This window comes from Brassica napus, unplaced genomic scaffold, assembly GCF_020379485.1.
Source record: "Brassica napus cultivar Da-Ae unplaced genomic scaffold, Da-Ae ScsIHWf_1707;HRSCAF=2335, whole genome shotgun sequence".
NCBI lineage: Eukaryota > Viridiplantae > Streptophyta > Magnoliopsida > Brassicales > Brassicaceae > Brassica > Brassica napus.
In genome coordinates this window covers 21,461-48,794 of record NW_026015125.1, presented here as the reverse complement: position 1 = coordinate 48,794, position 27,334 = coordinate 21,461, and the positions used below count along the sequence as shown (strand labels likewise).

General features: G+C 35.8%; 2 protein-coding genes and 2 long non-coding RNA genes across 4 annotated transcripts; 2 read left to right on the top strand and 2 right to left on the bottom strand.

Annotated features, from left to right (window-relative positions):
- Positions 1–5,225: 5,225 nt before the first annotated feature.
- LOC125598457 lies at positions 5,226–6,412 on the bottom strand. The gene is made up of 6 exons (XM_048772517.1): positions 6,326–6,412; positions 6,154–6,238; positions 5,922–6,054; positions 5,631–5,820; positions 5,420–5,543; positions 5,226–5,339 (listed from the first exon to the last, which is right to left on the bottom strand). Exons 1-5 carry the CDS (start codon positions 6,399–6,401, stop codon positions 5,533–5,535), a joined length of 495 nt encoding a protein of 164 aa, XP_048628474.1. The 5' UTR covers positions 6,402–6,412; the 3' UTR covers positions 5,226–5,339; positions 5,420–5,532.
- Positions 6,413–8,239: 1,827 nt separating this feature from the next.
- LOC125598460 lies at positions 8,240–9,418 on the bottom strand. The gene is made up of 3 exons (XR_007332443.1): positions 9,230–9,418; positions 8,586–8,785; positions 8,240–8,484 (listed from the first exon to the last, which is right to left on the bottom strand). It is a non-coding gene; the product is annotated as an uncharacterized LOC125598460 (long non-coding RNA).
- Positions 9,419–20,829: 11,411 nt separating this feature from the next.
- Positions 20,830–23,534, top strand: LOC125598461. The gene is made up of 4 exons (XR_007332444.1): positions 20,830–21,555; positions 22,315–22,539; positions 22,986–23,186; positions 23,290–23,534. It is a non-coding gene; the product is annotated as an uncharacterized LOC125598461 (long non-coding RNA).
- A 1,273-nt stretch (positions 23,535–24,807) lies between these two features.
- LOC125598459 lies at positions 24,808–27,030 on the top strand. The gene is made up of 9 exons (XM_048772519.1): positions 24,808–25,075; positions 25,164–25,260; positions 25,331–25,455; positions 25,543–25,627; positions 25,729–25,861; positions 25,964–26,153; positions 26,241–26,364; positions 26,446–26,619; positions 26,693–27,030. The coding sequence occupies exons 1-7, from the start codon at positions 24,844–24,846 to the stop codon at positions 26,249–26,251; spliced, it is 873 nt and encodes a 290-aa protein (XP_048628476.1). The 5' UTR covers positions 24,808–24,843; the 3' UTR covers positions 26,252–26,364; positions 26,446–26,619; positions 26,693–27,030.
- Positions 27,031–27,334: the final 304 nt, after the last annotated feature.

Here is a 27,334-nt window from a genome sequence, read left to right as displayed (position 1 = left end):
ACTATATTTAGCAAAACCCTTAAATAATACACTTCACCTAAAGATGGTGGCACATAAGTGATCCTTCCGATTGCAAAACCCCTCCGCCTTGGTTTCCACATTCTGGGTTTTAGATGCCAGACAAAGTACGATGGGAAGTCTGCATAAGTGAGATTTTTTGCTTCTGGATATATCTTATTGGCCTCCATCCAGGCTACAAACTTTGACTTCCGACAGAAATCGGTTTAGTATTTCTTCAACAGGTCATCTTCATTGTAAACATCCAGTTGTTGACCTGGGAGATGGAATGATAGTTTTTCTACTGGTGTATCCGATAGTGAGTAGGAAACGCAAGAGTTCTCCAAGTACCTTCACATGCGGATACGTATCTGAAAAAAATCAGCCAAACTAAAATTCAGCTAATGAACATTAAGAATCATACGATAAATCTGATTGCTTTTCCATGTTATTTTCAAAAGATAGGAAAGGAATTAATAATATTTTTCAGTCATCACAATACTTGAATCTAATCTAAAATCGTGAACAACCTAACAATAATTTAAATCTGATAGTCAGTCTCACCATTATCAAAATACTACAGAATTAATAATATTATTTCCCAAATCGTAAAAAAAAAATACCTGCAGCTATAGTGTTTCTTTATTTCATCAACAATATCATCATTGCCGTCGTCTCTTCCTACGGATGCATTCACATAGTCAGGTACCTTAGTAATATACTTGAAAAGGTACTTGATAGAGCGTGTTTGGTTGCACCATTCAACGTTAATATGAGCACGGTAACGAAGTGATAGATCCTTATTGTATGGAACAACATATATATTATCACAGTCAAACCCTTTCTTGTGAACCATTCTTCATCTTCCCTCCGTTTGTAAATAGGAAATCCAGCATCAACTTTAGTGACTGCACTAAAAGGTTTGGGAAAGAATTTAGAACACTTGCCATCAATCATACATACATTGGCTTTATTAGCAGGTCCGCATGGCCCATGTATCATAGAATCTCCTACAACTTCGTACAAGTACGGTTCCAGATCTTTATCAGGAAGTTCTGCACTTATATACTTGTCAATATCTTCACCGGTAGGCATTTTTGAATCTGGCTGCAAAAAGAGTACCATATGTGCATGTGGAAGGCCTCTTTTTCTGAAATTCAATTGTGTACAAAGCTGAAATAAAATAATAATAAATTAGTTTGTTTTTGTTTAGAAAATATAGAAATATTTATAATTATTAAAAATAAAACAAGTAAATAAGATATACCTGAATTAACTTTTCCGAAAGTGCCTTTCTCTCCTTTTTTTGTAAGATGGTGTATTAGACCATCAAGTTTCATTTTGAAAACCTTGCAACATATGTCTGGCCTATCTTCTGATTTTAAGTTGTGTTTCTGAGATACCTTGTAACTTCTGGCCACTTAGGATTACAAGTAATTGTAATGAAAATATCCGGATAACCATAATTTTTGCATGTTGCCATCGCATCAAGATAGTGTTGCATCATATATCTTTTACCTCCAGTGAAAGAAGATGGTATAAAAATTCGTTTACCTTGGTCTGCTAAATTACAGTCGCCTTGGTCAGCTGCTTTTTGAATATTGTCGAAGTTTTCAGACCGAAGATTCTTCTGATTAAAAACAGATAACGCAGTCTATTTGTCTCAATCATGGTGTAGACATCTACCAAGAATTGTTGAAACAATCGTCCTGCCATCGTTATAGTAGGAGATTCTCCCTCCCGTTCTTGTACAAGAAAAGCAAAATACTCTCGCATTGTCACAGTTTTCCTTTTTCGACCAGCTGTATCAACAAAAACCAATGTCGATTCCCAATCTGAACCATCTTCACCATAAGGAAATAGTAGTGGATATTGGAGTGGCAAATAAGCAGGATGTAGTTCACTAATCCGGTGTAACTTCCCTGATCTACTCTCAATAATAATGTCACGGGTGTTCAAACCAATGTTGAAGTCACCTGGAATTAAACCTGCAACTTCATTTGCAGTAGGGAGGTTATGAGTTCTTCCATCAGCATATCTGTCACTTGGCAGCCTTAATCTCAAACCTTCAGTGGGTTTGGTGACATCAAACTTCTCTCTTGCTGATCTTAAGGCTTTGACATGAGGATTGTGAGCGTCTAACATTTTTTTTAGAAGTCCAACGATTGATTTATCCAAACTTGCAGCAGATCCCATTTTACTACATAAAATGTTTCAAGAGTTAGAATAAAAATATGTTCCTAAATAATAATAAAATTGCCACTCAATAGAAAATATACATATATAAATTTATATATTACATGTAAGCTTTTTTCTATTTGTATCTCATTCACCGTATAATGTATATACAGTTGCAAAAATGCTGGATCTTGTTGGGACCAGGAAAAAGATCACCTATCCTGTGGTAATTCTCACCACATAACTGAATACAGAAGGTCCTTTTCCATTGTTTACAGAATGGTTAACTTTCCCACCAAGTGATGTGAATGAAACATCATATTGTATGCTCTTATGAATTCACGAAAGTGTTTGCTTTTTTCATCTCCATTATAAAATAATGCTAGCATGTGGCTGGTGGAGTCTTAAGTATTGGAAGCTTGACTTTGCCTTGTTTACAACACATAGTAAACACAGGTTGTGTCTTTTTGACTCTTTTGTTTATCCGTTCACCGAACCACATGTATGCTTTACAATGCTGACACATATATAAAGGATCACCATCATCATAGTAACCTGAGATTAATAACCCAGCAACAAATATACATTTAATAATAATATATTGTAGATAATGAATTTTAAAGTTCAGCTTAAAAACAAAGATTAAAAAAACAATAATGTGAAATAATTACCATTCTCTGATTCTCCTAGTTCGACAGTTCTAGCTGCATTCCTCTTTGTGATAAATCCTTTCAAAGCAATCTGATTGTGGTTTAAATTTTTCTGTTGATGTATTTTAACTGTCTTTATCATGATGAATGTCGATATCATCATCAGACTGATAATGAGATGAATGTAATGTCCAGTCGGATCCAAATCTGTACATTATTTTATAAGTAGTCAAATACGGGCAAAGTTCGTTGTAACGACATAAACCTCCAACATACTGAAATTAATTACCTACTGAATCAGATTCTCCTTCATGCTCAGAATCAGTTGCTATGAAAGCCATGAAATCCTCTGTATTCGTAGAGAGTTAAGAAAAATTCTGTTTCATGAAAACTGTGTTAACATATACGCATTGAGGGTATGATTTGAACATTACAATGTTCTGAAATAAATGTTAACCTTCTTCTTGATTGCTTGGTTGACCAATTCCACTAATGTCATGTGTACCCACATGGTGGCTCCTGTAAAATCTGAGAATATAATTTTTTTTCAGAGTTTCCTAAATTCTGTAAAAGTCAGTATGTTGATCACTTAAAAGAAATTTACTTAACCTGAAGCTGTGCTGCTGTTAACACCTTTTCTTTTTTCGTCAAGAATTTTCCTTCTTTCTTTTCTTGCATTCATTGAGATAGTTGATGATGTTCCAGGGGTTGAGATGATTTGCCTTTCTTGGTCTCCCACCTGAAGTTATCCTTTCTTTCAAGTAATTGATATGGTTAGCAAAATTGTTTGATAATAAGCACTTACGTTTTTGATAAGCAGGTGGTGTATATATAACTTCATTGCTTTGTGCCAAACCGTAGTGGAGCTTTGGATTATTTCTGCAGGCGTTTGTTTTTTTGCCTTCCACCTGTGGAGTTTGATTATAACTTTTGGTAGTTAAATAGTTTGAATGAAGAGAAACTCGTAAATAAAATAACGCTTTTGTAAAGGAGGTGGTGCTTTTGTGTTATCAGTGATTTGTTCATCTTGTTCATCCATATTCACATCATTTGTTTCGGTCGGAGAAGCTTGTTCTTTTCTTGGTCTTCCACCTATGAACATAGCTGAAGTAAGTACTTCTTGCATATTTTGTAGAGTATATAGATTATCACTTACGCTTTTGATATGGGGGTCCATGTTTTGTGTTTTGCTTGTTTGGTTTTGTGCTTGAACGCTTCATTGTATTTGTGTTTTGACCTTATTGTTTATGGGACAACAGATATACACAAGTCAATTAGAGCTTGGAAGCTCTAATTATTGTTAGAGCTTTTTAATTGCAAGTCTATGCGGTTTCTATGTGAGTTGTAATTTTTTTTTAGGATATACACAACCTTTCTATTTTATTGTTTAGAAAAATTGTGAAATATACGCAAAAAATATATTTACTTTTAATGTCATAGATTTTATTCCTTTTTTTTACAAAAAATGATAGATTCTTATTTAAAATCAAATCGTACATATAATTTTTATTTTTTCATGATGGAGGCTTATTCAGGACAGTACTATCCTAAACATCTTTCTCTCTCTTTCAGACGTAATAAACCATCCCAATTTGAAGCAGAGAAGTATGAGGAAGATTAACCACAACATCTGTTCCTCTGCAATTCGTGTTCATAAACGCAAACATAACATTCACCGCTAACTTCTTCAACACGGAGAAGATTGCTTCGCCTTTGCGTAAGACTTTCCCATATATACGCTACTCCTGCGTCTTTCCCTTCCTTATCTCCAAAAAAGTATTCTGATCAAAAATTACGTACATTGCATGGCAGAATATTTTGTTGTTAACTCTCTTAATGTACTTTTGTGTTTATACGTCAGTTTAAATAACATTTTTGTTGTTTCTGATATTACTTATTTTTTTATTAAAATAGTTAAATTAAGTGACAAAAAGAGACAAAATATATTTATTAATAGGAAAATAAGCTGAATATAAGAAATAGCTGCTACCACGAAACAATTGATGCAGATCATAAGTGATCCTAATTATTATAAAACCAAATCAATAAAGCTAATGAGAAAACAACGGAAAACCGGTAAAAAAAAAAAAATAAATCATTTTTTTTACGCTGCTCAACTTTCACTTGCATCATCTTCTGCTTTTTGGTTGAAGAACCCTGATCCTCAACTGACATCAAACACGAAGTTCTTCTCTTCTTTTGGATGAAGGCGTTCTTGAAAATTCCTCTGCTGCTTCCCACTCGTGATCAGAAAACTTCACAATAGGTGACTGCAAAAATGAACAATTGACTTTTTTGTAAAGTTATCAATGTATAAAAAATTAACAATAATACAATATTATCTTCATTATAGGCAGTTCCTCAAATTCTTTAATCATATCTGCATCATCAGCACTAAATCAACAATATAAGGTGAACTACTGCCTTTTGATTCTTTGATTCTATTTTGATCTTGAATAAAAAATTTCTCCCAACTAAGTCTGTTAGAGATTGAGGAACGAAAGAAGGAAGTTCCTGAAAATATATAGAATAATTTTCAATTAAATATCCGACTGCCAATATATCAATATATACTTCACAAAAAAAAACAATACCTCTGCAGCCTCTTCAACTAACTCTAAAGCGGGCCTCGCAATGAGTTTATTTGCAGTTTCGTCAAACAAAAGAAACTTTGTTATTGATGCTGATTCATCAGAGACACGCAGAATCAAGAAATAACTATAACAAACAAACAAAAAATCAAATTAGTATCAAATTATCTAATAATTAATAAGATCATGCATGATGAAAATAAAATGTTAATACTTGTAGATAACATCTTCGATGTCATTGTGTTTTGGGCAGTTGTATCGAGGTTTGTGTTGAAGACAATCATCCTCATCATCAGAATCATCTCCATATGGTTGAACTTTCTTTTTGCATCGCATGCAACATAGTACCATTTTTTTGACAAATCAACATAATCGATTTTGGCTACAACCACACAGGTTCCAACCTATTTTAATATATTTGAGCACACGTTAAATTTTGTTCAATTTTCATAAAAATAATACAAAAAGAAAACTCTTGAAAGTAAATATAAAAAATATTAGTTACCGATCTTGAATCAAGAATTCCTGAAATTGTTTTCCTCGGATTTATCACCAGCATCTCATCATGAAGTGAAACTGCAGATCCAAATGACACTTTGCTGTCACTATGTGTGACCAATTGATTGTCGCCTGATAACCTTAAAAACATGAACAATACAATATTTGAACAACTTAAAGACTTTATTTGAAGTAAAAGACTAATAATAAAAAAAATTATTGGAGTAAGTGTGATATACATGGCTGTAAACGTTTTCACTTCGGCAGTTTCTGGATTGAGAAAGATTTGCGTTGAGTTGAACGCATTTGATATAGAGATATTACCTACATATTAATCAAAGATTTAATAAATTATTTGTAAAAGGAACTGCACAAAGGTAGGTATAAATAACTTTCAAGGATTATAGTTACCTTTGTACTCCTTGATACATGCAAACTTAATCACACAGATAACAATGGTGGTATTGTTCTCTTTAGTATAGTCCATCACTTTCTTCGCAAGTCACTCCAGAAAGTACATGTCAGATGAACATTCCTGCATATATATTGTTTGAGTTAATTTTTTTTTCGAAAAGTTTATAAGAATTATTTGGAGACTAACTCACATTGTATCTCGTAGAATAATGTCAAGCTTTGAGTTATCCTTCCCCTTGTTTTTATCTGCTCCATTTGTCCAATATTCACAATTTGACCAATCACATCTGAAAATATAAAAGAACTCTGTCATAAATCCTGAATTTAAATAGAAGAATATTTTCAAAATTATTCAAAATAGAAAATATAACTTACCAACCAAAACGTTTTTGTCTAGCTTTCCGGATAATATATTTTCAAAGTTTGAAAAGTATTTTACGGGATAATACTCGAGAAAATCATCAGCTGCTTTCACCTTAGTTGTTCTGAAGAATGTAATCTTATAAGGATAAGGATTGGTCCTAAATTCCCCAAGATAGTCCTTCAACTGGAAAGTATTGACGCTCACAGCTTCACCTTCTTTTAGAACAGTTAGGTGTTTCTTCATCAAGTCTTCTTCAACTTGAGCATGAATTCTTGTTCCATATAAACACAAAAATAACAACGATAACTAAAAGGTCTTTTAAGAGACATGAATGAATTTATATAATCATATAAATTATAAATAAATAAACATGTTTTTATGGGATTAAGAACAAACCTCTTCATCAATCAACACCATCTCATGAGTGTTTCCAGAACTCTTGTAGCTCTTCCAAAGTACCAGAACCTTCACTTGATTTTTTGTGTTTCATCAGCGGAATCAATGTTTTTCACAAGAACAAAGGAATTGTTTTTCTTAAATATAACTGACATTGCAATAAACTTTGTAAAACTTGAGAGCAATTTTAATATGGGTAGTGAATTTTAAAGTTGTCTATCATATATATATATATGTAGCATACTAGGTCAAATTCACGTGAGAATTATATATTTTCCATAATTATTTCTTTCCTTTTGTGTTTTTCTATTAATGGGAAATATACAAAACAATTGAGGAAAAAAGTAAAATTTACATCTCTAAGAAATTTTGAAGTCAGGAAATCACCGACATGACATGGTGACACGCAATTGTAATAGTACTATATGTAGCATAATAAGTCAAATTCACGTGAAAATTATATATTTTCCATAATTATTTCTTTCCTTTTGGGTTTTTCTATTTATGGGAAATATACAAAACAATTGAGTGAAATAGTAAAATTTACATCTTTAAGAAATATTGAAGTCACAAAGTCACCGTCATGACATGCGTGACACGCAATTGTAAGAGTTACCATAACTAAATATGGTAATAAATAAGAGTTACAATAACTAAATAAGAGTTACCATAACTAAATATGGTAATAAATAAGAGTTACCATAACTAAATAAGAGTTACCCATAACTATAAATAAGAGTTATCATAACTAAATATGCATACCGAATTGGAATAAGATGTGACTTTTACATATTTAATTTGGAATATAAATTGGAATATGAATCATTATGAGCACGTCTAATTGATTTTTGTATATCTATACCAGAATTTTTAATATTAATTTTATGACTTCGTAATTTATTAAACTATTGAATACATGCATGTATCTTCCAATAAAAGTTTTAACTGGTGAGATTATTTAATAACTGAAATTATGCATGGTTGCCAAGAGACCTGCAAGTGTCCAAAAAACACACACAACTGTCTCACCAGGCGTAGCTCATGTGCACGTAATAATGTATTTCAATGTTCTTGAATTTGTAGTTTAGAAGACCAAGGAAAACGCCTAATGAAACAATTGTATATATGAAGGGTATCAAAAGATCATTAGGTATTGAACACAAATGCCTTTGTTATTTAATTATAATAACATATTTTAAATTAATATTAATAAAATACAACATAAAAGATAAATAGAATTGCAATCAAAGCCACCATTTAACAATAGACAGAGATTATATTATTGATAAGGCATTTCAAATCTTAAATATTGTCAAGGAGCTTCCATTGATACGCATGAGTGATTCGATATCCGCCAAAGCTAAACTCTTAATTTGATCTTCTGAGAAATTTAAATCTGAAAAAAAAGAATCAAATTAAATTATAAGCATTGAGCATTATAATGAAATTTAATTAGTATTACTTATCCTACTTTTTTTGGATAAAAAAGGATCTTACTTGTATCATCCATTTTTTTCCTTTCGTTGCATGATATATCTGTTGATAGTATTTTCCAAGTAACATTCCATATGTTTCTGGAGTTATGGTATTATTTGAAAGCAACATTGTACAAAACAGTTGACGAAGACACTTTGCTGAACACCAAAACTTGCTTCTTTAATAGCTTCAATGTATTCTTTATCATCGTCGATAGGAACCTGCAGGGGTTTGAGTTTTTCCTCAACTGAATAAGTGTTGGTCAAAAGAGAAGAAGAATTTTTTTAGGTGTGTGAGACGACATGGCCTAAAGCTTTTTGTTAAATGATTATTGCAAGGTAATATGAATATATATATATACACGTCATTGAATTCACGTCATTGAATATATGAATAATAAATTTTCCATATTGATTGAATATAGGAATCATATATTTTCCATATAGTTTTTCTTCCGGGAATAATGTTAAGAGTATTAAGTATCCACAAGCCTTGTCATCTTATTCATAAGCCATGTCATCTATTTAAGTGTGCCATGTCATATTTTTTTTTGTGAGAGTCTTTGTAGAGATGAAATGTAAGCAAATTTTTAAAAAATCACTTCTCAAATATAGTCTAGGGGATTTCTAAATCGTGTATGTGTGTGTAGGCATATATATTTCCACCTTCACTAAACCTAGCCGTCAAAGTGAAAACCTGAAAGAAGTTTTCAGGCTTGTCGTTCACCACCATCAGCTTCATCACCTTGTTCCTCATCTCTCTTGCTTGCTCATCACCTGTGTCACTTTCGTCTTCACATATGTATATGTGTATCGGAGAAGACGAGACGCAGCATCGAGACCAATCATCATAGGCCACACCGTAGCCATCTCACCTCATTCCATCAGAGCTGTTTAATCCAAAAATGGTGTTTATGCTGATAGTGTTTGTTGAATCAATACAATAAAGAAACTAAAATAAGAGATTAGATTTTTGACGTTTAGGAGAAATGTTCAAATAATCAAATGAGAGAAATGAACATCAAAAAGAATTTATAGATCAAAGATTGTATTACAAGAGTGATCAAGTAAATCTAAATCTATATCTTTGTTAGAAGTGTTCTAAGTTTAAAATGGAGAAGAAGAGATTCTTTCTCAGAAGGAGGTAACTCCTTATTTATAGAAAGATGAAACCTAGGACTTCTTAGCAATATGAGTCTAGTTCAATGTCTAATGGACCTTGAGGACGATGTATCCCCAACAGTAAGTCTCTCAAGTTCGTAGAGAGAGATGAAGTAGGTCTTTGTGAATTTTACGAATAGGGTTTATTAGACAATGAACTAGACACATTCATGCCTATGACGATTTAGGCAAGTTTATTTCGAACTTGTGCCCAATAAAAAGCGATTTTGCTTTAAACTCGTGCTTAGCGAAAGACGAGTTTACTTGACTCATGCTAAGGCAGAGGCGAGTTTACTGAGAACTCGTGCCTAGTGAAAGGAGAGCTTCTGTAAACCTATGGCTAGCCAAAGATGAGTTTTTGTACACTCGTGTCTAACAATAAGCGAGTTGACCAAAAAAAAAATAATAAAAAATAAGCGAGTTGACCGTAAACTCGTGCCTAAAAAAAGCAAGTTCAATTTAAACTCGTGTCTAAAATACACGTTTACCGAACTATTGCCGACCGAAATCTCGTGTTGAGATCGTGTGTGCCGTGACCGAACGTATATCTCGTGCCACTTCGGAGACTATGAGCTCGTCTTTGAGGTGGAGAAGAAACAAGCATCCGAGGTAGAGATCACGTAACTGCCAAGATCGAACTTGACTTATGCTTGATCTTGGCCTATAACCTTCATGTGGACCCCAGTTCTATGCAAGAAAAACTCGCTCATGGTGGCTTGCCCACAAGAAGGCTCAGTCTTTCACGCTCCATAGTGACAGAGCTCATCATGAGATCATCAGATTTTCTGTGATCATAAAAATAATATGGTCAAAACGTGATATACGTATGTATAGTAATGTTTAACATGTATATTCTCGAAAAGAAAAGCTAGGCAATTAGCTTTCTAAACACGTTACGAGACAAGGCGGAGCTTATAATAAAAGGATGATGATCCAGTGATTATTTAGCAATGCAACTTCTAATACTGGTAGGTCATATTATAAAGTTCGAAAACTTATCTTTTTTTATTTTAATGTGTCGGCAACTTTGAAGAAGATAGCATCGTGACGTTGGAGATGAGTGGACTAGCCAAGCTTCTGACGGCAAAGCCTTTGCACTGAGATCACAAATATGATTTTTGTGATGAGAAGCTCGACAACTCTTGTATAACGGTGACGGAGATCGAACTCTGAGATGATTACTGAGTTGCTGGATGTAACAGGTCGTGGCTTCTTGGAGAGATGACCTGGAGATAAGGTTATGTCTCATGTGCTGTTTCTTCTAGATGAGGAGCTTGTACCGATTACGGCAAGCTTGTCTCGAGAGCTGAGTGAAGAAACCAAGCCTTATCGTCACTGACTTGTCTTGAAACTCTTCCACAACTAGCAGCCATTGAAGAGGCTTGATCTAAGCGAAAGTCGAGATAAGAAGCTCGTGCCGAGACGGCAAGCTTGTGATGACATTCCACATAAGTACACTTTACAAGACCACGGTCCCATTGCAAGAACCACCGGTCTCACCTCTTCCCATTATGCTGTCTGTGGTACGCCACTGCTAGCTTCCGGTCTTTCCTTCCACGACATCCAAAGGTAACGCCCAACAGGAGTCTGATCAGTCCCCATTTGTTCCTCGAGGCAGAGCTAGTGCTTGGTTCAAGAGCCCTCTTTGTGGAATCAACACCAAAGCTTCACCTTTATCTGAAAACTACTGCGATCTTTGTCGTAACTTGCGGGGAGCTTGGAGACGTTGCCGTTGGTGGAGACCTCATCCTCGGAACTAATCTCAGAAACCTGATGCTGTTGACGGAGATGAGAGCATCCAAGTCTCGATCCGCAAATTGTCACTCCACTTGGCCGAGAGAGATACATCATCTCCTCTCTCGCCAGAATCAAGCTGAATGTTTCGAGACTGAATCATGGTCGCAGAGATCGTTTTGCCAGCTTGAAAGAAAAACAAGTTGACCAACTAATCTGAGAGACTTTCCAAGATGATGAAACCTTGGTTTCTTGTTAACCGGTTCTTGTCTCGAGAGCTTGAGTTGAATCACGGTCGTCATCATCTTTCTTCTCGCTCCGAGTCACAAAGAAGGCCGAGTCACGAAGACGGGTGAGGAAGGTGAGAAGCACGGTAGCTTCTGAGAAGCCTCAATCGCCATATCTCGTCTCTGGTTCGATTTGTAGATCAAAGGTTGAACCTTTTCGACAGGTGGATGGTGATAGATCGAGACACAGACACCGGTGATTGGCTCGTCATCTCCGCTCTTGCCGCCGGTTGTGGAGCTCTAGGCTTCTTTTGTCAGTTTGTAGGAAGCAACGAGTTTGACAAACAAGAAAGTTTCGAACTTTTGAGGATGTAAAGTTCGAAACTTTAAGCCCCAATCACCTGAGCTGTTTCGAGAATGGAAGAGTAAAGAGTCGATCTTGATTCTTCATTTTTTTTTCTTTTGATTTTTCTCTAGTTTGATATGCTTTAGGATAGTTCTCCATGAACCAATGCTGATAGTGTTTGTTGAATTAATACAATAAAAAAATCTAAAAATAAGAGATTAGATTCTTGAAATTTTGGAGAAATTTTCAAAAAATCAAACGAAAAATGAACATCAAAAAGAATTTATAGATCAAAGATTGTATTACAAGAGTGATCAAGTAAATCTCAATCTATAAACTCTTTGTAAGAAGTGTTTTAAGTCTAAAATAGAGAAGAAGAGATTTTTCTCATAAGGAGGTAACTCTTTATTTATAGAAAGATGAAACCTATGACTTCCTAGCAATATAAGCCTAGTTCAATGTCTAATGGGCCTTGAGGAGGATGTAAATCCATCCCCAACAAGAACCATGACTCTTCACCGGAGGAGTAGCTCATGCCATCACAGTCTCGTACGTGCCGTTACGTCCATGGCGTTGACGTTACCTATCGGATCCGTGAGATGGAGAAGGTGAAGCCGGAGCCGCCGCGTTCATCACCACCGTTCATCAACACAACGCCATGTTGGACGAGAGCCTTAGTTCAGCCTCGTGACGTTAAGTACGATATTGGTGTGTAGAGAACGTGATAAGGTTTATAGTGTTATTATTAATTTCTTGTGTTACAAGGTTCTTAATAGAACCCTAGATAAGTTTATTTAACAATGTTGTTTTGTCTCTATTCCTTTTCAGATGGTTTTGTCGTTGGCGAGATCGAGATTCATGGTGGAACCTTAGTTTTCTTGGTGATCAAGTCATCTGATCCGTTCCGAGTTCTTAATATTAGCAAAGGTGAGGGCTACTCCGTTAAATCCCGAGCTAGTTTAGTACTACTATTATGGAAAGTCTAGTTTCGAAACATGAACAGGTTTTATGAATCGAGTTTGTTTGAGTGTCTTGCTTGTTTGTTTATTATTATTTGCTTGTTAAATTGAGAATATGATAATAGAGGATTCAACGGTTGACTGAATTGAATCAATTAAGAACTGTTATTTATATATATATACATAAGTATGTTATGAGATCGGCGCATTGCATGGAGATTGCGGGACACATAGACGTTTGTGTTATCGGTGCATTGTATGGAGATTGCGGGGCATATGGATATCTATGCTAGCGGCGCATTGTATGGGGATTGCGGAGTACAAAGACATTTGTACTAACGGCGTATAGGTGATTGCGGGGTACAAAGATGGACTCTTGTACTAGCGGTGCTATATATTTATATCCGTATAAGGAAAATGCAGGGTGTGTGATCTAGTTATGCACTATCAGCGCATTTGATGTTTTATGTGGGTATTAGACACCGTGTTTGTTTCAAGCTAGAGCTAGGCCTACATAGTCGTAGTGCTATGTACTGAGTAAGTGGTTTGCGGTTTAGCATCCATACCTCACTGAGTGACTCCCTTGTTGCTCACCCCTCTTTCTTCCCATTGCAGGTGAGCTTGCCGAGTAGTTGGGTATCTAGACGGTTTGGTGTCTTGGGATCATTGTATTTTTTTTTGGTTTTAATTACATTTTGATTTAATGTATTTGGTTTTAAATTATAAACTTTTTTATGTGGAAATTATTTGATCAAAAGGTTTGACTTTTATTCGGTTTATAAATCGATTTAATTTGGTATTTTCGGTTAGTAGCACGCCGTTCTCAAGAGAGGAGGAGACGGGTGTTACAATTTGCAGGTCAATTGGTGACAGCTTGTCCTGTGGAAATGCTGTTAAAGGGTGAGGTCCTGGGTTCGAGTAACGCCAAGCGCATCAATAACCTACTGGTGGATGTGGAGGTAGTTCCTGCCACGGTGAGAGGTTAGGGTCGGTGCGCTGAAGTGCTGTGAAATCTGAAGTCCGCAGGACGGGTTGTCACAATTATATCCAAATATCTTTTTAACCGTAAGTTTGTAGAGTCTGTTAATAGTCAATAATTCATAAAACACAAATGGTCTGTGACCCAATATATATTTGGAATTAACGACATTCGGTTTTGTAAATCAAAACGCTCTCTGATACGTTTCTCTAGGCAGTTTTAGCACCCTGGTTTCTTCAGGCAGTTTTAGCAATCTTGGTTCTTCACCCACGGTTTACAGCTATCCGGTTTATTTCCTTTTCTGGTTATGCTTTCAAATCTCTTTTCCCTCTGGACAACTTCACCAACCTGGTTTCTACTCCATTTTAGAAAAGTTTCAAATCCACGAAACCGCTTCCGAAGCTTTCAATTAAGGGTGGACCTAAAAAATAATTTAATATGTGGCACAATCTATACATATACACATTTATTAAAATATTAAATATAATTAATTTCATTAAATGGTATATATTTTTTCAAAAAAATAGATTAGTCATTAAAAGTTTACAATTTATAAATTTCAAAAATTAGATCATATAAAATAAGATAAATAATTTTTATAGTTTTAAATATTCCATTTTTATCGTCATGCTGAAGGGAAGATATGGCTACTGGTTATGATTTACTTTGATGGTTTGGAAAGTTTTAATAGCTTTTTTGGTTATTGGTTACTGATTCCCCAAAACAATGATAGAGGATATGGGATAGGATTGTGGCGTGGAGCTCTCAGTTCTGGGTATCAATATATAAGGAATTGTGATTTACTCATAGCTATCATCAAAGTTTCTATTACTATCACATACGAGCTAAAGTTTTCTGGCCTTTTGTTTCTGGTGGTGGTGATCATGACTCAGAGTCAGCTTGTTAGCTTGTTGGAAAGGTTTGGGATGGGAAGAACAGTGAGGGAAATCACAAGCATTTGAAGATTTATGTTCCTAATTTGAAGATTTACTCAAAGACGGTCCTTTGGGTTGGGTTTTCAATTTGGTGTTGTGTTCTTGGCATTTTGAAGTTATGGAATAAAGATAGTTGTTTTGGTTACTCTATCTGGTATATAAGACCTGATGAGTTGTGCTCTAATTCTTTGGACAATACTAATTGATGCGATTTACTTGGGTGTTTCGGACTTTATGGGAGCCAAGACCGGAAAGAAGGCGTAACGTGGTCTCTTGTGTTGAGTATGGGCCTAGCCCTCCCAAAAGGTTCATAAGAAAATTATCCAGACACATGAAAGTCGGTTCGTCGACTTGCGAGCCAGCGATTGGGTCGGCTTTAGACTGCTTTTGATCGGCGAGGCGACCAACCGAACGTCATCGGCTCGACGACTCGAGTCAGCGGCCCGACACCTCGGCCCAACCACTCGAGGATGCCCATCAGAATATAGCACATTATGTTAACGAGCATGTGTCTATAAAAGAACGAGGAAAAGCAACAAGGAGGGGGATCCGGAAATTACTACACTCACTTTCGGCGAGATCTAGGGTTTCATATCTTACTTCTCGCCGACTTGTACAGTCCGACAAACAGCTTTCGCCGGACTAATTCCTTTGTTCTCTTCCCTTTGTAACACTGTTTCGACTTATTGATCTAATAAAACACGTCTTTTGTCTTGACCCACGACGAGAACTCGTCCTTTCTCTTTACTAGTTTATCGACAGTCTCAGTTCAAACAGTTGGCGCCCACCGTGAGGCAGACAGAGTAGCGTCAATAAAAGATCATGACTCGACCCGACTCTCCGTTCGACGACGAGTCACCTGTGACTGAAGGCGCTCCGACAGCAGCGGCCTTCGCAGAACCATACTCGAGAGGATGGCGCAGCAAGACGCCGTCCAAAAGGCGACGACTGAGCAACTCGCGCCATTGCTGCCATTTTGGCTCCTTTGGCCGAGAACTCAGATCGTCGCCTTTTGGACGGCGTCTTGTGCGCCACTCTCGAGTATGGTTTTTTGCGAAGGCCCTGCGGCGGAGCGCCCTTCAGGTCACAGGTGACTCGTCGTCGAAATGAGAGTCCGGTGATCGAGTCCTGCTTTTATTGACGCTTACTCTGTCGGCCGCCGGTGGGCGCCAAACTCCCTTTGAACTGAGATGTCGATAACTAGTAAAGCGAAAGGCCGAGTTTCTCGTCGGTGGGTCAAAGACAAAGACGTGTTTTATTAGATCAATAAGTCGAAACAGTGTTTAAAAAGGGGAAGAGAACAAAGAAATTAGTCCGGCGAAGCTATTTGTCTGGCCTGTTACAAGTCGGCGAGAAGTAAGATATGAAACCCTAGATCTCGCCGAAAGTGATTGTATTAATTTCCGGATCCCCCTCCTTGTTGCTTTCATCTTCTTTTATGGGACACATGCTCGTTAACATAATGTGCTATATTCTGATGGCGCTCCTCGAGTGTTGTGGTGGGCGAGGTGTCGGGCCGCTGATCGGAGTCGTCGAGCCGATGACGTTCGGTTGGTCGCCTCGCCGATCAAAAAGCAGTCTAAAGCCGACCCAATCGCTGGCTCGCAAGTCGACGAACCGACTTTCATGTGTCTGGATAATTTTCTTATGAACCTTTTGGGAGGGCTAGGCCCATACTCAACACAAGAGACCACGTTTACGCCTTCTTTCCGGTCTTGGCTCCCATAAAGTCCGAAACACCCAAGTAAATCGCATCAATTAGTATTGTCCAAAGAATTAGAGCACAAACTCATCAGGTCTTATATACCAGATAGAGTACCAAAACAACTATCTTTATTCCATAACTTCAAAAATGCCAAGAACACAACACCAAATTGAAAACCCAACCCAAAAGGACCGTCTTTGAGTAAATCTTCAAAATTAGGAAACATAAATCTTCAAATGCTTGTGATTTCCCTCACTGTTCTTCCCATCCCCACCTTTCCAACAAGCTAACAAGCTGACTCTGAGTCATGATCACCACCACCAGAAACAAAGGCCAGAAAACTTTAGCTCGTATGTGATAGTAATAGAAAACTTTGATGATAGCTATGAGTAAATCACAATTCCTTATATATTGATACCCAGAACTGAGAGCTCCACGCCACCAATCCTATCCCATATCCTCTATCATTGTTTTGGGGAATCAGTAACCAAACCAAAAAAAGCTATTAACAACTTTCCAAACCATCAAAGTAAATCATAACCAGTAGCCATATCTTCCCTTCAGCATGACGATAAAAATGGAATATTTAAAACTATAAAAATTATTATCTTATTTTATATGATCTAATTTTGAAATTTATAAATTGTAAACTTTTAATGACTAATCTATTTTTTTGAAAAATATATACCATTTAATGAAATATTATATTTAATATTTTAATAAATGTGTATATGTATAGATTGTGCCACATATTAAATTATTTTTTTAGGTCCACCTTAATTGAAGCTTCGGAAGCGGTTTCGTGGATTTGAAACTTTTCCTAAAATGGAGTAGAAACCAGGTTGGTGAAGTTGTCAGAGGGAAAGAGATTTGAAAGCATAACCAGAAAAGAAATAAACCGGATAGCTGTAAACCGTGGGTGAAGAAACAAGATTGCTAAAACTGCCTGAAGAAACCAGGGTTGCTAAAACTGCCTAGAGAAACGTATCAGAGAGCGTTTTGATTACAAAACGAATGTCGTTTAACATTCCAATATATTTGGGTCACAGACCATTTGTGTTTTATGAATTATTGACTATTAACAGACTCTACAAACTTACGGTTAAAAAGATATTTGGATATAATTGTGACAACCCGTCCTGCGGACTTCAGATTTCACAGCACTTCAGCGCACCGACCCTAACCTCTCACCGTGGCAGGAACTACCTCCACATCCACCAGTAGGTTATTGATGCGCTTGGCGTTACTCGAACCCAGGACCTCACCCTTTAACAGCATTTCCACAGGACAAGCTGTCACCAATTGACCTGCAAATTGTAACACCCGTCTCCTCCTCTCTTGAGAACGGCGTGCTACTAACCGAAAAATACCAAATTAAATCGATTTATAAAACCGAATAAAATGTCAACCTTTTGTCAAATAATTTCCACATAAAAAAAGTTTATAATTTAAAACCAAATACATTAAATCAAAATGTTAATTAAAACCAAAATAAAATACAATGATCCCAAGACACCAAACCGTCTAGATACCCAACTACTCGGCAAGCTCACCTGCAATGGGAAGAAAGAGGGGTGAGCAACAAGGGAGTCACTCAGTGAGGTATGGGATGCTAAACCGCAAACCACTTACTCAGTACATAGCACTACGACTATGTAGGCCTAGCTCTAGCTTGAAACAAACACGGTGTCTAATACACCACATAAAACATCAAATGCGCTGATAGTGCATAACTAGATCAACACCCCTGCATTTTCCTTATACGGATATAAATATATAGCACCGCTAGTACAAGAGTCCATCTTTGTACCCCGCAATCACCTATACGCCGTTAGTACAAATGTCTTTGTACTCCGCAATCCCCATACAATGCGCCGCTAGCATAGATATCCATATGCCCCGCAATCTCCATACAATGCACCGATAACACAAACGTCTATGTGTCCCGCAATCTCCATGCAATGCGCCGATCTCATAAATACTTATGTATATATATATAAATAACATTCTTAATTGATTCAATTCAGTCAACCGTTGAACCTCTATTATCATATTCTCAATTTAACAAGCAATAATAATAAAAAACAAGCAAGACACTCAAACAAACTCGATTCATAAAACCTGTTCATGTTTCGAAACTAGACTTTCATAATAGTAGTACTAAACTAGCTCGGGATTAACGGAGTAGCCCTCACCTTTGCTAATATTAAGAACTCGGAACGGATCAGATGACTTGATCACCAAGAAAACTAAGGTTCCACCATGAATCTCGATCTCGCCAACGACAAAACCATCTGAAAAGGAATAGAGACAAAACAACATTGTTAAATATAACTTATCTAGGGTTCTATTAAGAACTTGTAACACAAGAAATTAATAATAACACTATAAACCTTATCACGTTCTCTACACCACCAATATCGTACTTAACGTCACGAGGCTGAACTAAGGCTCTCGTCCAACATGGCGTTGTGTTGATGAACGGTGGTGATGAACGCGGCGGCTCCGGCTTCACCTTCTCCATCTCACGGATCCGATAGGTAACGTCAACGCCATGGACGTAACGGCACGTACGAGACTGTGATGGCATGAGCTACTCCTCCGGTGAAGAGTCATGGTTCTTGTTGGGATGGATTTACATCCTCCTCAAGGCCCATTAGACATTGAACTAGGCTTATATTGCTAGGAAGTCATAGGTTTCATCTTTCTATAAATAAAGAGTTACCTCCTTATGAGAAAAAATCTCTTCTTTCTATTTTAGACTTAAAACACTTCTTACAAAGAGTTTATAGATTGAGATTTACTTGATCACTCTTGTAATACAATCTTTGATCTATAAATTCTTTTGATGTTCATTTTTCGTTTGATTTTTTGAAATTTCTCCAAAATTTCAAGAATCTAATCTCTTATTTTTAGATTTTTTTATTGTATTAATTCAACAAACACTATCAGCATTGGTTCATGGAGAACTATCCTAAAAGCATATCAAACTAGAGAAAAAAAAAAAAAAAAAAAAAATGAAGAATCAAGATCGACTCTTTACTCTTCCATTCTCGAAACAGCTCAGGTGATTGGGGCTTAAAGTTTCGAACTTTACATCCTCAAAAGTTCGAAACTTTCTTGTTTGTCAAACTCGTTGCTTCCTACAAACTGACAAAAGAAGCCTAGAGCTCCACAACCGGCGGCAAGAGCGGAGATGACGAGCCAATCACCGGTGTCTGTGTCTCGATCTATCACCATCCACCTGTCGAAAAGGTTCAACCTTTGATCTACAAATCGAACCAGAGACGAGATATGGCGATTGAGGCTTCTCAGAAGCTACCGTGCTTCTCACCTTCCTCACCCGTCTTCGTGACTCGGCCTTCTTTGTGACTCGGAGCGAGAAGAAAGATGATGACGACCGTGATTCAACTCAAGCTCTCGAGACAAGAACCGGTTAACAAGAAACCAAGGTTTCATCATCTTGGAAAGTCTCTCAGATTAGTTGGTCAAACTTGTTTTTCTTTCAAGCTGGCAAAACGATCTCTGCGACCATGATTCAGTCTCGAAACATTCAGCTTGATTCTGGCGAGAGAGGAGATGATGTATCTCTCTCGGCCAAGTGGAGTGACAATTTGCGGATCGAGACTTGGATGCTCTCATCTCCGTCAACAGCATCAGGTTTCTGAGATTAGTTCCGAGGATGAGGTCTCCACCAACGGCAACGTCTCCAAGCTCCCCGCAAGTTACGACAAAGATCGCAGTAGTTTTCAGATAAAGGTGAAGCTTTGGTGTTGATTCCACAAAGAGGGCTCTTGAACCAAGCACTAGCTCTGCCTCGAGGAACAAATGGGGACTGATCAGACTCCTGTTGGGCGTTACCTTTGGATGTCGTGGAAGGAAAGACCGGAAGCTAGCAGTGGCGTACCACAGACAGCATAATGGGAAGAGGTGAGACCGGTGGTTCTTGCAAGGGGACCGTGGTCTTGTAAAGTGTACTTATGTGGAATGTCATCACAAGCTTGCCGTCTCGGCACGAGCTTCTTATCTCGACTTTCGCTTAGATCAAGCCTCTTCAATGGCTGCTAGTTGTGGAGAGTTTTCAAGACAAGTCAGTGACGATAAGGCTTGGTTTCTTCACTCAGCTCTCGAGACAAGCTTGCCGTAATCGGTACAAGCTCTCTCATCTAGAAGAAACAGCACATGAGACATAACCTTATCTCCAGGTCATCTCTCAAGAAGCCACGACCTGTTACATCCAGCAACTCAGTAATCATCTCAGAGTTCGATCTCCGTCACCGTTATACAAGAGTTGTCGAGCTTCTCATCACAAAAATCAATATTTGTGATCTCAGTGCAAAGGCTTTGCCGTCAGAAGCTTGGCTAGTCCACTCATCTCCAACGTCACGATGCTATCTTCTTCAAAGTTGCCGACACATTAAAAATAAAAAAGATAAGTTTTCGAACTTTATAATATGACCTACCAGTATTAGAAGTTGCATTGCTAAATAATCACTGGATCATCATCCTTTTATTATAAGCTCCGCCTTGTCTCGTAACGTGTTTAGAAAGCTAATTGCCTAGCTTTTTCTTTTCGAGAATATACATGTTAAACATTACTATACATACGTATATCACGTTTTGACCATATTATTTTTATGATCACAGAAAATCTGATGATCTCATGATGAGCTCTGTCACTATGGAGCGTGAAAGACTGAGCCTTCTTGTGGGCAAGCCACCATGAGCGAGTTTTTCTTTGCATAGAACTGGGGTCCACATGAAGGTTATAGGCCAAGATCAAGCATAAGTCAAGTTCGATCTTGGCAGTTACGTGATCTCTACCTCGGATGCTTGTTTCTTCTCCACCTCAAAGACGAGCTCATAGTCTCCGAAGTGGCACGAGATATACGTTCGGTCACGGCACACACGATCTCAACACGAGATTTCGGGTCGGCAATAGTTCGGTAAACGTGTATTTTAGACACGAGTTTAAATTGAACTTGCTTTTTTTAGGCACGAGTTTACGGTCAACTCGCTTATTTTTTATTATTTTTTTTTTGGTCAACTCGCTTATTGTTAGACACGAGTGTACAAAAACTCATCTTTGGCTAGCCATAGGTTTACAGAAGCTCTCCTTTCACTAGGCACGAGTTCTCAGTAAACTCGCCTCTGCCTTAGCATGAGTCAAGTAAACTCGTCTTTCGCTAAGCACGAGTTTTAAAGCAAAATCGCTTTTTATTGGGCACAAGTTCGAAATAAACTTGCCTAAATCGTCATAGGCATGAATGTGTCTAGTTCATTGTCTAATAAACCCTATTCGTAAAATTCACAAAGACCTACTTCATCTCTCTCTACGAACTTGAGAGACTTACTGTTGGGGATACATCGTCCTCAAGGTCCATTAGACATTGAACTAGACTCATATTGCTAAGAAGTCCTAGGTTTCATCTTTCTATAAATAAGGAGTTACCTCCTTCTGAGAAAGAATCTCTTCTTCTCCATTTTAAACTTAGAACACTTCTAACAAAGATATAGATTTAGATTTACTTGATCACTCTTGTAATACAATCTTTGATCTATAAATTCTTTTTGATGTTCATTTCTCATTTGATTATTTGAACATTTCTCCTAAACGTCAAAAATCTAATCTCTTATATTTAGTTTCTTTTATTGTATTGATTCAACAAACACTATCAGCATAACACCATTTTTGGATTAAACAGCTCTGATGGAATGAGGTGAGATGGCTACGGGTGTGGCCTATGATGATTGGTCTCGATGCTGCGTCTCGTCTTCTCCGATACACATATACATATGTGAAGACGAAAGTGACACAGGTGATGAGCAAGCAAGAGAGATGAGGAACAAGGTGATGAAGCTGATGGTGGTGAACGACAAGCCTGAAAACTTCTTTCAGGTTTTCACTTTGACGGCTAGGTTTAGTGAAGGTGGAAATATATATGCCTACACACACATACACGATTTAGAAATCCCCTAGACTATATTTGAGAAGTGATTTTTTAAAAATTTGCTTACATTTCATCTCTACAAAGACTCTCACAAAAAAAAAATATGACATGGCACACTTAAATAGATGACATGGCTTATGAATAAGATGACATGGCTTGTGGATACTTAATACTCTTAACATTATTCCCGGAAGAAAAACTATATGGAAAATATATGATTCCTATATTCAATCAATATGGAAAATTTATTATTCATATATTCAATGACGTGAATTCAATGACGTGTATATATATATATTCATATTACCTTGCAATAATCATTTAACAAAAAGCTTTAGGCCATGTCGTCTCACACACCTAAAAAAAATTCTTCTTCTCTTTTGACCAACACTTATTCAGTTGAGGAAAAACTCAAACCCCTGCAGGTTCCTATCGACGATGATAAAGAATACATTGAAGCTATTAAAGAAGCAAGTTTTGGTGTTCAGCAAAGTGTCTTCGTCAACTGTTTTGTACAATGTTGCTTTCAAATAATACCATAACTCCAGAAAACATATGGAATGTTACTTGGAAAATACTATCAACAGATATATCATGCAACGAAAGGAAAAAAATGGATGATACAAGTAAGATCCTTTTTTATCCAAAAAAAGTAGGATAAGTAATACTAATTAAATTTCATTATAATGCTCAATGCTTATAATTTAAATTTGATTCTTTTTTTTTCAGATTTAAATTTCTCAGAAGATCAAATTAAGAGTTTAGCTTTGGCGGATATCGAATCACTCATGCGTATCAATGGAAGCTCCTTGACAATATTTAAGATTTGAAATGCCTTATCAATAATATAATCTCTGTCTATTGTTAAATGGTGGCTTTGATTGCAATTCTATTTATCTTTTATGTTGTATTTTATTAATATTAATTTAAAATATGTTATTATAATTAAATAACAAAGGCATTTGTGTTCAATACCTAATGATCTTTTGATACCCTTCATATATACAATTGTTTCATTAGGCGTTTTCCTTGGTCTTCTAAACTACAAATTCAAGAACATTGAAATACATTATTACGTGCACATGAGCTACGCCTGGTGAGACAGTTGTGTGTGTTTTTTGGACACTTGCAGGTCTCTTGGCAACCATGCATAATTTCAGTTATTAAATAATCTCACCAGTTAAAACTTTTATTGGAAGATACATGCATGTATTCAATAGTTTAATAAATTACGAAGTCAATAAAATTAATATTAAAAATTCTGGTATAGATATACAAAAATCAATTAGACGTGCTCATAATGATTCATATTCCAATTTATATTCCAAATTAAATATGTAAAAGTCACATCTTATTCCAATTCGGTATGCATATTTAGTTATGATAACTCTTATTTATAGTTATGGGTAACTCTTATTTAGTTATGGTAACTCTTATTTATTACCATATTTAGTTATGGTAACTCTTATTTAGTTATTGTAACTCTTATTTATTACCATATTTAGTTATGGTAACTCTTACAATTGCGTGTCACGCATGTCATGACGGTGACTTTGTGACTTCAATATTTCTTAAAGATGTAAATTTTACTATTTCACTCAATTGTTTTGTATATTTCCCATAAATAGAAAAACCCAAAAGGAAAGAAATAATTATGGAAAATATATAATTTTCACGTGAATTTGACTTATTATGCTACATATAGTAACTATTACAATTGCGTGTCACGCATGTCATGTCGGTGATTTCCTGACTTCAAAATTTCTTAGAGATGTAAATTTTACTTTTTCCCTCAATTGTTTTGTATATTTCCCATTAATAGAAAAACACAAAAGGAAAGAAATAATTATGGAAAATATATAATTCTCACGTGAATTTGACCTAGTATGCTACATATATATATATATGATAGACAACTTTAAAATTCACTACCCATATTAAAATTGCTCTCAAGTTTTACAAAGTTTATTGCAATGTCAGTTATATTTAAGAAAAACAATTCCTTTGTTCTTGTGAAAAACATTGATTCCGCTGATGAAACACAAAAAATCAAAGTGAAGGTTCTGGTACTTTGGAAGAGCTACAAGAGTTCTGGAAACACTCATGAGATGGTGTTGATTGATGAAGAGGTTTGTTCTTAATCCCATAAAAACATGTTTATTTATTTATAATTTATATGATTATATAAATTCATTCATGTTCTCTTAAAAGACCTTTTAGTTATCGTTGTTATTTTTGTGTTTATATGGAACAAGAATTCATGCTCAAGTTGAAGAAGACTTGATGAAGAAACACCTAACTGTTCTAAAAGAAGGTGAAGCTGTGAGCGTCAATACTTTCCAGTTGAAGGACTATCTTGGGGAATTTAGGACCAATCCTTATCCTTATAAGATTACATTCTTCAGAACAACTAAGGTGAAAGCAGCTGATGATTTTCTCGAGTATTATCCCGTAAAATACTTTTCAAACTTTGAAAATATATTATCCGGAAAGCTAGACAAAAACGTTTTGGTTGGTAAGTTATATTTTCTATTTTGAATAATTTTGAAAATATTCTTCTATTTAAATTCAGGATTTATGACAGAGTTCTTTTATATTTTCAGATGTGATTGGTCAAATTGTGAATATTGGACAAATGGAGCAGATAAAAACAAAGGGGAAGGATAACTCAAAGCTTGACATTATTCTACGAGATACAATGTGAGTTAGTCTCCAAATAATTCTTATAAACTTTTCGAAAAAAAAATTAACTCAAACAATATATATGCAGGAATGTTCATCTGACATGTACTTTCTGGAGTGACTTTGCGAAGAAAGTGATGGACTATACTAAAGAGAACAATACCACCATTGTTATCTGTGTGATTAAGTTTGCATGTATCAAGGAGTACAAAGGTAACTATAATCCTTGAAAGTTATTTATACCTACCTTTGTGCAGTTCCTTTTACAAATAATTTATTAAATCTTTGATTAATATGTAGGTAATATCTCTATATCAAATGCGTTCAACTCAACGCAAATCTTTCTCAATCCAGAAACTGCCGAAGTGAAAACGTTTACAGCCATGTATATCACACTTACTCCAATAATTTTTTTTTATTATTAGTCTTTTACTTCAAATAAAGTCTTTAAGTTGTTCAAATATTGTATTGTTCATGTTTTTTAAGGTTATCAGGCGACAATCAATTGGTCACACATAGTGACAGCAAAGTGTCATTTGGATCTGCAGTTTCACTTCATGATGAGATGCTGGTGATAAATCCGAGGAAAACAATTTCAGGAATTCTTGATTCAAGATCGGTAACTAATATTTTTTATATTTACTTTCAAGAGTTTTCTTTTTGTATTATTTTTATGAAAATTGAACAAAATTTAACGTGTGCTCAAATATATTTAAAATAGGTTGGAACCTGTGTGGTTGTAGCCAAAATCGATTATGTTGATTTGTCAAAAAAATGGTACTATGTTGCATGCGATGCAAAAAGAAAGTTCAACCATATGGAGATGATTCTGATGATGAGGATGATTGTCTTCAACACAAACCTCGATACAACTGCCCAAAACACAATGACATCGAAGATGTTATCTACAAGTATTAACATTTTATTTTCATCATGCATGATCTTATTAATTATTAGATAATTTGATACTAATTTGATTTTTTGTTTGTTTGTTATAGTTATTTCTTGATTCTGCGTGTCTCTGATGAATCAGCATCAATAACAAAGTTTCTTTTGTTTGACGAAACTGCAAATAAACTCATTGCGAGGCCCGCTTTAGAGTTAGTTGAAGAGGCTGCAGAGGTATTGTTTTTTTTTGTGAAGTATATATTGATATATTGGCAGTCGGATATTTAATTGAAAATTATTTCTATATATTTTCAGGAACTTCCTTCTTTCGTTCCTCAATCTCTAACAGACTTAGTTGGGAGAAATTTTTTATTCAAGATCAAAATAGAATCAAAGAATCAAAAAGGCAGTAGTTCACCTTATATTGTTGATTTAGTGGCTGATGATGCAGATATGATTAAAGAATTTGAGGAACTGCCTATAATGAAGATAATATTGTATTATTGTTTAATTTTTTATACATTGATAACTTTACAAAAAAGTCAATTGTTCATTTTTGCAGTCACCTATTGTGAAGTTTTCTGATCACGAGTGGGAAGCAGCAGAGGAATTTTCAAGAACGCCTTCATCCAAAAGAAGAGAAGAAACTTCGTGTTTGATGTCAGTTGAGGATCAGGGTTCTTCAACCAAAAAGCAGAAGATGATGCAAGTGAAAGTTGAGCAGCGTAAAAAAAATGATTTATTTTTTTTTTTTTACCGGTTTTCCGTTGTTTTCTCATTAGCTTTATTGATTTGGTTTTATAATAATTAGGATCACTTATGATCTGCATCAATTGTTTCGTGGTAGCAGCTATTTCTTATATTCAGCTTATTTTCCTATTAATAAAAATATATTTTGTCTCTTTTGTCACTTAATTTAACTATTTTAATAAAAAAAATAAGTAATATCAGAAACAACAAAAATGTTATTTAAACTGACGTATAAACACAAAAGTACATTAAGAGAGTTAACAACAAAATATTCTGCCATGCAATGTACGTAATTTTTGATCAGAATACTTTTTTGGAGATAATGGAAGGGAAAGACGCAGGAGTAGCGTATATATTGGGAAAGTCTTACGCAAAGGCGAAGCAATCTTCTTCCGTGTTGAAGAAGTTAGCGGTGAATGTTATGTTTGCGTTTATGAACACGAATTGCAGAGGA